At 45.8% G+C, this 13,246-nt stretch overlaps 1 protein-coding gene across 1 annotated transcript; it reads right to left on the bottom strand.

The window, feature by feature from the left end:
* Window positions 1–130: 130 nt before the first annotated feature.
* On the bottom strand, window positions 131–13,045 carry LOC118225788 (transmembrane protein 87A-like). Its single transcript, XM_035414700.1, has 20 exons — window positions 12,855–13,045; window positions 11,595–11,652; window positions 10,812–10,909; window positions 10,446–10,562; window positions 9,840–9,887; window positions 9,306–9,362; window positions 8,972–9,113; window positions 8,714–8,775; window positions 8,412–8,595; window positions 7,648–7,747; window positions 7,182–7,275; window positions 6,435–6,506; window positions 5,752–5,860; window positions 5,568–5,626; window positions 3,984–4,087; window positions 3,513–3,589; window positions 3,092–3,156; window positions 2,252–2,304; window positions 1,628–1,658; window positions 131–1,461 (listed from the first exon to the last, which is right to left on the bottom strand). Exons 1-20 carry the CDS (start codon window positions 12,963–12,965, stop codon window positions 1,420–1,422), a joined length of 1,683 nt encoding a protein of 560 aa, XP_035270591.1. The 5' UTR covers window positions 12,966–13,045; the 3' UTR covers window positions 131–1,419.
* Window positions 13,046–13,246: the final 201 nt, after the last annotated feature.

Here is a 13,246-nt window from a genome sequence, read left to right as displayed (position 1 = left end):
GTTGTAGATTAAATTTTGATCCCTCCTGCGTTAACTACAGTACCATTTTTTGTTGTAAGTGTTTTACAAATGAGGTTAACGAAACTTCAGTTCTGGTAAGGGCTGATACGGAACAAAATACACAAAAGAATAACTGACAAAAATAGCGTTTAATATAAAGATTAACCCTGAAACGAAAAGAACATACAGTACAAAATGGCAGGCAAACCAATTTTTACGTCACATTTTTTTAAAATCCGTTATATTCTTTCCAAGTCAACGAAAACCTAACCCTTACATTACTTGCGTTCACAACATAGAACCCAAGGATGTGGTAAATAAATTAAAAGGCCAAAATAGCCCAGGTTGCAGTAGATCGCACGGCTTAAAAGTTTTTGGACCTTTAAAATATTTTAATGCTTTTTTTTTTTGGGGGGGGGGGGGGGGGTGCAAAAAAAGCGATAAATGCAATACATTTAATCAATGGGAGAAAATAACACAATCCACAAGAATCCCGTTAGCAGTATGTACTCACAAAAAAATTTTAGTAAATAAAGCTAGTTGCATAACTCATCCCCCACACTCAAATTTATAGGAAGGGAGTAGCAATTACAATTATGACTTAATATGGCAACGGCCTTCATAATTTCCGTGCAATAGGGAGCATCTCTGCAAGAGTAAAAAGGATGAAAGGGGAGAATTCCTTGTAGTACACCGCCCGGTTTACTTTTAGGAGCGATAAGACACAGACCAGTTACCAAGCTACTCAGAACTTAGTGCGCGAGCCTCATTCCATCTTCCGGTTGGCCACTCAGAACCGGTCTGTTAGGCCCTTCAAGACAAACATTTACGTGTGCGTTCCAACTGTACTCCCAGAGCAGTAGACAAAACTGAGACGCAAACCACAAAGGAGGAAGTTAAGGGGATTGGAAAAATATTTTTGTCTTCATGGAACAATTTCGCCTCTCATCTTTTTATGAACTGCAGGATTAAAACAAACACTGTTACTCAACATAAATAGACTATTATTAGGCATTTTCTTTTTCCTTCATTTGCAAGCTTCATGGCAGTTTCTCTTCTGCAGCATACAAAACTGGTGTCCTGCTGCGTAAAGCGGTTTTGTTTCGGCATCAGTGTTGCTCCAGGCTCACATCAGAAACCACAGACTGACTCAGCACGTACTGTACCACAGAATGACATCATGCCCAACTCTCCCCCCCCCCCCCCCACTTTCTCTGCACACCCACAGACAGTGGCTCTCTCAAATGAAAAAATAAACTTAAAGCTGTGTGTGTGTGTGTGTGTGTGTTGGTGCGCGTGTGCTGATGTGAAAAATAAATCCAGTGTTGAGTCATGTGAGTCCAAATACAGAAGTGGAGCGCCCGACGGCTCTTCTGCGTACACTTCCCTCCTCCGTCTTCCTGACCTTGCCCTCCTTTATTACTCCATCTTCGATCTTTCCATCTTGGCTTTCAGAATTTCCTAAGGAAGGAGGGAAGGAGAGAGAGGAATGATCGAGGAGGAGCCTCTTTGCAGCTGAGTGACGGGGGGGGGGGGACCCTGCAACGTCTGACCTCATGCTACAATGGAAGAAAAATGTGACTAGGGATCATGGGACATGAGTAAAGAAATGAACCAATCACTTTACCTCCTCTTCATCCAGCATCACAGGGAGTGCTCTACAGAGAGAGAGAGAGAGAGAAATAAGCTGTATGAGCACAAAGCCGTCACAGCCACACAACTCCTGCCCGTGAGCAGAAATATCCATTTTAGATCAGCGATCCCCAAACAGCAGCACAAGAGCGCATACAAAATGGCTCAGGAGGACACCAACAAGTGTGCAACAAGTATAGTGCGTTTTAAAGCAGGTTTTATTGTGTAGTCCCGCAGAGCTGCCATCACAGTTACTGGTGGGGCTAACCTCTGCGTTTAGATAAAAAAAGGAACACACCGCAGCATGAATAATTATTCTTTTTGACGGGCACCCTGTTCACTTATTGCACTCATTTTTAACAGGGATGAACGATATGCCCTTATTTGGCATTGGTATATTTCAAACTGACATTTTTTTTTTTTTAAGACCACCAAAATGTAATAATAATTCGCGTTTGTTGTGTGTCCATGATACTTCCAGCCGATTCCTTGAAATGCGCACCAGTGTATTCTTGCACACTGCTTCCTGTACAGCGACTCCGCAGCAGCGCCTGAGCTGCGAGCCGCATTAGCTCGCCGCGGCGCTGCTTCCTGTGCGGCGATGGCGCTCGTTACTTACACGTCGGCCACAGTTGTGGGGATGTTCTCCTCCACCCATTTCAGATCCTCATCCTGAGAGCAGCACAGAACGAGAGGCGTCATTCTTACGCTCGCGCACAGCTGATCTACGCACAGTAACCCTGTCATTCTTACGCTCGCTCACAGCTGATCTACGCACAGTAACCCTGTCATTCTTACGCGCGCTCACAGCTGATCTACGCACAGTAACCCAGTCATTCTTACGCTCGCTCACAGCTGATCTACGCACAGTAACCCTGTCATTCTTACGCTCGCTCACAGCTGATCTACGCACAGTAACCCTGTCATTCTTACGCTCGCTCACAGCTGATCTACATGCAGTAACCCTGTCATTCTTAAGCTCTCTCACAGCTGGTCTGCGTGCATCTAACCCTGTCGGATGTCTGATGCTATCAGGATCAGAGGTAGGGAGAAGTTAAAGACAACTGGGAAGTTAGTGAAATTAGTACCATGCACCACTGCCGACTAGATAAGATGTTGCCAAGTGCTTAAAAACGAGCAGCACATGACATGTATTTATTGGACGTAGTACTGTTTTTAACCCTTCAACGCAGAACATACATAAGCAGCAGGACAATAGGAGTGAGGCAGATGTTTGAAGGTAGGATGTGAGGATGTAGGATGCTCCATTCATCCTTGAATCTTTCCTTCAATTTTGTCAGCAAGTCCATAATTATTCAAGTCAAATTGTACACTAAATTTGCTTGTGTGTCTATACCGCAGTCATAATGTGCACTGGCAGACATCCGCCATCACCGTGCTCTGAGAGCCTACGACAGGCACATCCCATGCGTTTTCCCTGACACACACTGAAACACACCTCTTTGCTCAGCAATTTCTGGGCTCCGTTTGTCTCCGGCTTCGTCCCCCTCATCTTCATCCCCTCTGGAAGAGACCCACACGACCAATCAGATTCAGACTCAGACTCAGACAGGGCAGGACAATCCGACGGAATTCAGTGGTTCAAGAACATGTACAAAAATCCTCCAAAGGATTCCATTTTGTCGTCAATTCTTCTGGAGTCCGAATGACGTTCCATCTCAGCTACAATGTTGCAAAAATTCCCCATCACGTGCACATAAGGCTCAGGACAGCCCTAATTGTTGTTTTGCTATCTACACGTCACACTAAATGATGACACTACGGTTTCGTCAGTTAGGTCAAGTTGTTTTCAGTAGTTTACTAGAATGACCATAATCTGTGACTGTAGTCATGCGTCGGTTTGGTTTCAAACATCTCACCAAAAGCCTCATTCAGCATGGGCTCCTTGGCTTCATCGTCATCCTCATCATCATCGATAAGTGGAGAGTGGGAGAACCTGGGGTGAGTAAGAGTAAAACCACAGCAATGACCAAACAGGACAGAGAGAACCACTCTTCATGCAGACTTTGAACATACATCACTGACCCAGTTTTGAGGTTCACGCAACCACCTGACCAGCCAACAAGGAATTCTGGGTCGATACATTTGCATATAAAAGAATGAAAAGAATCAAAGTTGCAAGGTCCTTCAACTACCCCATAAATGGTTTTATGACCGCAGAATCACATACAGTATGTAAAAAGTGAAAAATAAAAAACCTTTTGAAATAAATGTTTCTATGAGCTGTTCATTACTGACTGGACTCACTGAACACAGCTGAAGCAGAAAATGCAATGATAGTGAGAAATAATCATTATTAATAATTAAATTCAGTTTAAATGACCTCTGACCTCTGGCTGTTGGCAGAGGGCCGTAGCAGCACCATGATCACCAGGAGGATGGTGGAGAAGAGCAGCCGCCAGAACGCATCATCCACCCACAGGTCCCTCCAGCCCTGGGCAAACACACGCACACAGACCTCAGTCAATCCCACGGTAACACCAGGCTTAAACATGCAACCACACACACACACACACACACACACACACACACACACACACACACACACGGCCCTTGGTCAACCCTCAGGTAACACCAGTCTTAAACACACACACACACACACACACACACACACACACACACACACACACACACACACAGACCTCGGTCAACCCTCAGGTAACACCACACACACAAGTCACATGCACACATGCATTCTTATCAGACCCTCAAAGGAAAACAGACTGTTTACTGTGCTGACAGGGAGTCAGCAAGTGTGATGGAGACACAGTGTTCAGTTGCAAAACATGGGGAAATGTCACGGGGAAAAAGTTGGTGTCTTTAGTGGTGGGGTGCTGACTAAAGATCTTGAAGCCTATGGGTCAGCGCCCAGTCAGATACAAAGGTTAACCCAGTGCGATATGCTTACAGAGGTAGTGCAAGCAGGATCACTGATCTATACTGTTTTGCCACGACTGTGTCTTTACTTGATGACTTGGTGTTTTACTTCGATCTTTTTGTATGTAATGAGAGAAGTGAAATGGTTTGGGGAGAATCACCAACACAGTCTCGTACACATCACACGTGTGTAGCCATTTCACCACCCACATTTTGCACCATTGTATATAGTTATTATTACTGAACACACTGAAAAATAAACTGCATTCATTTCAACCTGACATTCCTCTTTGACTCTTAACACTGCACACCTAGCAGTTTTAAGGTCCTAACATACACACTCAGGATATCTACACCCCGTAGTTACTCGCCTATACACTAGTGTCGTAGCAGGATACAAAATCGTATTTACGCAAGCTACACAAGCCAAAGACATGTCCGCATCTACGAAGCTAGACTGCGATCCGTATAGAGCCACCCTACTGGCGGACAGCAGTCCTCTCTGTCTATGCATAACAGTTAGCACAGAGGAAAGGTCAAAACACTCTTTTTGAGTGTTTTATAACTGAGATAACATTACATTAATCCCGTTCCAGTAGCAGCGGGTAAGACTACACACGTTCCTCCGCCACTCAGACATTTCTGCCGTTAGGTTTCCGGGGGGGTGTCTAACAGTTGGTGACCTCGCCGTGATAAGTTTTGGTTTCTTGCTGTTGGTGACCTTGACGCACAGTTTGGTGTATCTGAGGGGTTTCTTACACGGGGATGGACAGTTTTTAAAGAGCATGTACATATACTAGTACACATGCATTTCATATGCAAAATGGCTCCTTTTTTTTTTGCATGTTAAATACCTCTACGTCACCTGAAAGCAACTTTCGCCTCCAACATTTTGATCACTGTTTACAAATTTTGGAGAGGTACTTTGTATTTTGTAAAAGAGTACATTATAGTGTATTTACGTTTACTATTGCTGGACACATGCAATTCTAACCGGCCAGATGAACAATATGAGGAAGAGGAGGAGTCCCGCTCACCGTCTGACAGTCGACCAGCTTGAAGACTTTGGTCGTCCAGATGATGAAGACAATGGAGGCTGCAGGATGGCACAGAGAAAAGAACCAGTCAGCGCTGCGTGCCTGACATTAATGAACTCCGTCGTCCCAAAAACACGGGACACTTGGGAAAAGCGAGCCAGGCCAAGGGGGGGGCGGGACTCACCCAGGACGGAGAAGATGAGGGTGTTGGTGAAGTGCTGGTACAGGGAGAGCTTCACCACGTTCCTGCGTATCTTCAGCAGACGGGTGGTCTGGGACAGGCTGATGAAGACGTTCGAGGCTGCGGGTCAAGGGGGGGGCAAACGTACACGACCGGGAAAAAGGGTGGGCGAAGGGCACCCGAGGCTCTAACGACAACACACTGCCCATACGGTCTAAAATTATGGAGAATGACACCGGAGCAAGATAAGAGGAGAAAAAATTCAGGTTGAGTAAAACACCTGAATAGGTGGAATAGGTGGAAGATGGAAGCAGAAATGTGCCTGATTTAACATAAGGAGTCTCACAATACCACTATGTCCATCTACATACCAATCTATTCCTCAAAATACGCTTATCCTGAACCTTTGTGACAGCTATGGTCTGTGCAGTGTGCAATAATACATTAGTAATACAACATGGCTGACTGATGTATTTATGAAATATTGAAATGTAAATGCCTCACCGCCATCACCTTCACCACGTCTCAGAACACTGTCAGAACTACAGTGTGGCATATAGAGCTGATCTACCCTGCTCTCCTTTCCCCACTGTGGACCGCAATAATGGACCAAGCTCAAAAAAAAAACGTGGGGGAAAATGGTGGGCGAAACATGGCTACATATTGGGGGCTCAATGAAAGGATATCCACCACATCACACAAGAGTCGATGAGGGACAGGCTGAGGTTGGCCACTAGGGCTACTGTGCCGTAGTAGCTCTGAAGGAGAGAGAGAGAGAGACGCAGTCATATAACAGCTCAATATTAATATTACTGAGCAATATTTCTGTGTCTTTCCACGGTTAATTCATTACAAAATGAAAAGGGGGGCTTACACCGGTTCCTGACAGCCAGCGAGCGAGCGAACAGGAGACATAATCGCTCATGAAACTGTCCTGATATGTAGTGTCGCCTGTCGTAGCGAGACTAGCCCTGAACCAATCAAATTAATTAGGGGGTGTAAACAACTCCTCGGGCGGGAAACAACACTATTTTTGGACATTTTGCTAATCCTTCTCATTTCAAATAAATGGTAGCTAGCAACTGCATACGTAATGGAAATAACATCCTATGTCTACAGCATTGTAGCATGTTAGCTGCCGTGATGTTTCAAAACCACTATGCAAGACTGGCGCAAAGTAGCGTGCGGATCTCGACCAATAAAAAGTGTTTGGGGGGCGGGACACGGCCGCGAAAACTCACTCAACTAGCGACACAGCGAACGAATATTTGAGGGGTGACCGACATCGCTGCTCAGTTCGCTGTCGCTCGCGGCAGGTCAGGATAGCCTGACTGAAACGGATGCCTTCTAATCACTTTCTCTCGCTCGCGTCGCTGTGTGTCAGGAACGGGTGCTATGCCTGGACGTGACCGTGGGCTCCTGCAAACACTCACCCCGGTGACCCTCAGCACTCCCTCCACAGAGGAAAAGAGCAGGTACAGCAGCCCCACAGCCACCAGCCGGTGCACCGTCGTGCCCAGCCTCGGCCTACAGGAGACCCAGCACAGAGCCAGGGAGCAGTCACAAAAGGGGCATACCAAGTCACAGGAGGGGGAGGAAGGGGGGGGGGGTCAGAGGTATTCAGAAACGAGGCATACCAAGTCACAGGAGGGGGGGCAGAGATTTTACGGAAAAGCAGTATAATGTCACGTGCGTTGACGTGAGGGTCGTCAATCAGAAAACTACATTAACATTCAAATGAGGGTTGTCCAATCCAATAGATCACTCGCATGGAAGCGTACTGCGTGAAAATAAAACGAATAATTCTTAATCTTATGAATATTAATGAGCGCTGATGTCAGAGACAGTGAGTGACGGGTGAAGACGGCAGTGCCCGTGTGAGGCGAGGGGCAGGCTCACTTGACGATGCCGTAGCCCAGGCTAACGATGAGCACCAGGACTCGGGCCAGGGCCCTCTTCAGGTCCGACAGCAGCTCGGCGAAAATCACAGCGCCCTGGACTGGAGGGGGGGCGGGAGCAGAGACAGCCGCGGCAGGGGGCAGGGGATGGCGGGGGACCAAAGTGAGGAAACGAGAGATACGTCAAACATCAGTAACGAAGCAATCGCTAGGAACGCAGAACAAGGACAAGCGTGATGTAATGTGTGTGTGCGCGTGTGTGTGTGTCTGCGTGTTTGCATGTGCGTGCGTGTGTTTGTGTGTGCGTGCGCGTGTTTGTGTGGATGTGTGTGTGTTTGCGTGCGCTTGTGAGCATTTGTGTGCTTGTGTGCTTGTGTGCGCGTGTGCTTGTGTGCGCGTGTGCGCGTGTGTGCGTGCGTGTGTGCGTGCGTGCGTTTGTGTGAGTGTGTGTGTGTTTGCGTGCGCTTGTGAGCGCTTGTGTGCTTGTGTGTTTGTGTGTGCGTGCGTGCGCGCGTGTTTGTCTGTGTGTGCGCGTGTGTGCGTGCGTGTGTGTATGCGTGTGTCTGTGTGCGCGTGTGCGTGTGTGTATGTGCGTGCATGTGTCTGTGTGTTTGCGTGCGCTTGCGCGTGTTTGTGTGTCTGTTTGAGTGTGCGTGCGTGCGCTTGTGAGCGTTTGTGTGTCTGTGTGAGTGTGTGTGCATGTGCTTGTGTGTGTGTCTGTGTGAGTGTGCGTGCGTGCGCTTGCGCGCGTTTGTGTGTTTTTACCGTATTCGCCGCGGTAGCGGATGCTCTGGTACTCAGAGTAGAACACGGCCTTCTCCAGCATGCCCAGCAGGATCACGGCGCCGATCCAGAACTGGATCCTCAGCAGGTCCCGCCAGTAGCAGGCCGACCAGACCAGCCACAGCAGCGCGAACAGGACGTACACGATGCACATGGCCATGAAGAACTGAGGGAGGCAGGGTCACATGGTCACGCAGTAGCTCCGCCCACAGTGGCCACGCTGCGGCCAATCACCTCAGAGGCGTGTATGTGCAGGGCTATCCACCCCGACACCTTTTACTCACCATCATGAGAGGCCAGTCGGCAGGCGAGGAATATTCATAAGGCCCTTTCATCTCCACTCTCACTGTAAATGAACACGCACACACACACACAACACACGCACACACACACACGCATACCACACACACACACACACACACACACCGAGTCATTTGTGAGATGACTTGTGTATATATATATATATATATGCCATAAATAAGATAGCCGTCACACTAACAGCAGATACAGTGCTATAAGCGTGTTGTAAATGCATCACTCACTGGTGAAAGCATATTTCCCAGGCGAATCTTTGGTGTCCTCCTCCTCCTGCCGCACCCCAGGGGGGTCCCGAGGCTGCGGTCGCACTTTCACGATGAACAAGTAGGGACTGTCGAGCCACGCCTTGGCCACCGCCCCTATCGACTGCGAGACCATCGCATTAAAAACAAAACACGCAAGAAACACACGCAGGCAATAAGTCACATGCACGCACGCACAAACTAAAAAAAACGTGCACACGGCATCAATAAGTGAATTATTATAAGGGCTGATATCGCAGAGCTGAGATTAGTCTGGAGAGCTGGAGGTGCAGGAGGGAATCCGGGATCCTCATACCGGTTTCTCCTGCCATCCCTGAGGTGTGCTCCGATTGGCTGGCGTGCTCTCGTCATTCTAAAAACAACAGCGACAATAACCGTCAAAAGTCTGAGGCAGAAGACTGATCACAAGGAACCTTCCCTTCACTCCGTGTTAAAAACAGCACACAGGGCTGCAGATAAGCACTCGCCTACCACCGCAGAGACCCGGGTTCAATCCCCAGTATATTGGTATAACTAAATAAATTGGGGAGAAAATGGCAACAAAAAAAAAAAGCTGAAGACCACAGAAGTGCAGTTTTCCTCAGTTGTACGCTAAACAGTTCTACTGACACAGCACTTCCATGTACTTCGCATATCACCGCATTACCAAACACTTTGGTGAACAGTTTTCAGATCATTAGACCCAGCCTTAAAAAAAAAAAAAAACCACTCTTATGTCCTAATCTTAATGTCCTAATACTGAGACCACAGAATATGTTTATTTCCGTTATTGCCCAAAATCTCTCAGGACCTGTGAGGTACACCCTTCTCCTGCAGTAGCCGCGCTCACCTGAGGGCTGGAGAGGGGCTGGTATGGAATGAACTCGGAGTAGTACACCTGTGGAGAGAGAGGAGATGGCATCACACCCCCACTGTATCACCAGGTCCTGTGTTTACAGCTGTGTCCCTCTGCAAAATCTGTCCCGTCAAATGTCAACAGCACACTGTATGAAAGGGCTCTCTGTACATCTCAAATGGATTTTTGTCTTCAACGTTTCTCAAAGAATGCTGACGTGCATGCTGGGGAAAAAAGTGATAACCGACAAGCTTCATTTTTTAACACCCGATTGAATAGCACACATACCATTTATTTTTCACATAGTTTTTACTGCATCAGGGACCTGGTTTGAAATCAAACCGGTGACTCCACTTCAGAAAGGGTTCATTTTGTATTTGCCAATGCATTTACCCATCAGTCTAGTTTTTTACCTCGTTTGTGCAAGAAACAACTACTGTGTCCAGAATGAGAAGGCAGCAGCAGCATCAGCAGCTGAAGCCAAGAATCTTTTTTTAACAAAGCCTATTCTGTTCTATTCCATTCTATTCCGTTCTATGAATGGTCACTTTGCCTGAAAATCCACAGCTACCCTGGGCTTGAGCGATGGACTGGACTCACCCTGGGAGTGAAAAGGGCACTGCAGTTGTCGAAGAAAATGTAGCCCTGGCTGTAGTAGCCACTCCAGTTCTCCTTCCCCATGCGGTCCAGTCCAAACATGGCCAAAGCGTTGTTGTCCTGTCAGAGGTGGAGAGGGGCAGTTATGATGCGACAGGAGTAGGGGAACCTCCGAATTAAAGGGTCACGGTGATACTGGGGTGATGTCAACTTCTTCATTTAGGTAACTGAACACAAATACAGTTCAGAAAAGTTGGTAAAAAATAAATAAATTTAAAAAGCATGAAAACATAATTGTTAATAAAATAACTATAGAGAATGTGGAACACCTGACAGGTTGCATTTGGGCATGCTCACGGATACACTTACTGCAGTGTTAAAGACCTCATTGTAGCAAACAGAGGACCGAAGGTACCAGCTAACGTTGAAGGCAAGATTTTTGTCACATGCGTCAGTATTGCCTTGAACTGTTCAAAAAGAAGAGAGGAAGCAATGGAAGTACAGTCAAAGAATCTTCCAGAAGCAGGGTTGTGTTTCCCTGCTGTAATCGACTGCCCTGTAGGCTAAGCAGGCTATTCTGTCAGTTATTTCCATGTTGACAAGACAACGTCGCTTGGCAAACACGTAATGGCAATGATTGAGCTAATCCGCAAGGACAATAGCAAGTAAGGCACAAAGGAGGGGCCACACCATATTTTATACCGATTGCACTGTTAAACAGGATATACGACCTAAGTTAATTTTCCTTATAGTGTAGCCTGGTTAGGGCAGTGCAGATTCTGTGCAACTGATAAATCCTTGGTTTGCCCACTTGGTTTCAATCCTACTATTAATCTTAACAGATCTATTAAGAAGGCTGCTCCACTGCTTAGCATGTGTAAAAATATATAAACTTGTGATTTATATGAATGACTACTTAAAATACGGATGGTCAGATGAAAGAAAAATGTAGGTTGTTCAGGCCAGGTGACTTCCTGGTTTGTTTTGTTTTTTTAACAGCCTATTACTACATCAGGGATAAGGCAGAACGAATATGAACCCCAGCACACAAGTGGTTGCGTATTTTCGGTGGGTTGAACAGTAACTGCGGATTACATTTAAACACTTTTTTCTTAAAGGGATTGTCGCTAAAAAAAAAACCCCCTCACTTACATTTCATGTAGATGGTGGTGTTGGCAAACAAGGTTTTACGGAAGACAGGATCCTGACGCTGAAAATAAAGGACACAGTGAGTGAGGCGTTACAGAAAATGGTTTCAAGCAAATATTGACGCTAGTAGTAAAAATGCAACCCGTTGTTCTGTCACGAAGTCTAGTCGCAATCATTTAGCTAGCTACACTTAGCATCAGACTGACTGGAACCCTAGATGAACTAGAATCACATTCCTATATTAATCGTGTACATATCCGCAGGTTCACATCACGCCTGCAGTTTATTTTAACACTATTTTTCACACCATTCTCACACAACAGAAGTGTTGTTTGTCGTGTTTTTCTGACCCCAGATAACGTCCGATCGATTAGTCACATCATGCTGTGGTTGATGTCCGTTGAAATGCTCAATGATAGATGGGTATGCATTTATCTACAGCGAGATTATATCATGATTCATACATCTGAAAAATAAGTCCAGCTAATTGAACACTGAACTCCTGCAAGCAGAACATGAGCTCGAAGACTGGAAATATCGTTTATTAATTATAGCTACCCAGCTAATTTGAAAAAGTTTGCCAGATTCTAGCAAATGAATATATTTTAAAGTTTAATTGCAGGTTAGCATTAACCAGCTGGCTACTTAGAATATCGGTTGAGAATATATATCTACCCAGGCCTATAATTACATAGCATAGCAAAACTGAATATATCAGTACTGGCGTTAGCTAGTAAACAGTTGGTTAACTAAATAACGTATACGTGTCAAACGCTTGCTAGGAAGCTATCTGGTAACCATCACTAGCTAGCAGAGTAACGTCGTTAGTGTGTGCTAACACATTAACTTAACTGGTCAGCTAGTTTTTATTGCTTGTTAGGCTAGATGGATATCCTATGTATAACCGGTCCAACTAGACTATCACACTTTTAAAATGCAGCTATCCAAGTATCCATAGATAATTACATTTCAAATTAAACCAAACAACCTCGGGATACCCCGTACAGCTACCACACTAATCTAATCATGATAGCTTTTTAGCTAAACAAGGCAGAACGTTTCTATCGAACGGTGGTGTAATTAACTCGTGCAAATCATCAACTTGGATCTGTCATGGAATTTGCGCTGACTTTGGCTATGTTGGCTACCTGGCTAAAGCGCCAAGCCAAATATGTCATTGCCAATCTAACGAAAAAGCTAGCTACAGCGGCTTATCACCACGAACCAACACGACATTAAGGCTGGAAAAGCAAAGAGACTCACCGATTCCATCGGAATTTCGACATTCCAGAGGGACACCTCAGCCCCGATACAGAAACGCAAAGCCAAAATAAAACATAACGAATGAATTAAGTCCATGCTATGACCAGGCATTTTCACGCTCAAACACACACCTCACATATCTTCAAGCAGACCATCAGACACAGACAGTTCCGGGTGGCGAATATTTTTTTTCCCTAGGATGGAAAACATGAATAATTCATGAAGAATGATCCAATCACAAATGCCAAACCCGGATCCAATCACAAAGGCCAAACCTATCATGTGATCCGCTTGCTTGGAAAGTTTTTTAAAACATGGCGGTGATAATAATGTAATCGCTGGTGTTAAGATTAGAAACAGATTTGTTAGAAACAAATTTACCACGCAGTTCT

This window comes from Anguilla anguilla, chromosome 1 (genome assembly GCF_013347855.1).
Source record: "Anguilla anguilla isolate fAngAng1 chromosome 1, fAngAng1.pri, whole genome shotgun sequence".
Taxonomy (NCBI): domain Eukaryota; kingdom Metazoa; phylum Chordata; class Actinopteri; order Anguilliformes; family Anguillidae; genus Anguilla; species Anguilla anguilla.
Note: the sequence above shows the minus strand (reverse complement) of the source record. Positions and strands in the feature narration are given on the sequence as shown.

Coding starts and splice junctions, on each gene's coding strand:
- LOC118225788 (XM_035414700.1), bottom strand. CDS start 12,965: ATGCCTGGTCATAGCATGGACTTAATTCATTCGTTATGTTTTATTTTG. Junction 9,363..9,839: donor AGCCCCTCTCCAGCCCTCAG/GTGAGCGCGGCT, acceptor TGTTGTTTTTAG/AATGACGAGAGCACGCCAGC. Junction 1,659..2,251: donor CCCACAACTGTGGCCGACGT/GTAAGTAACGAG, acceptor CTCTCTCTGTAG/AGCACTCCCTGTGATGCTGG.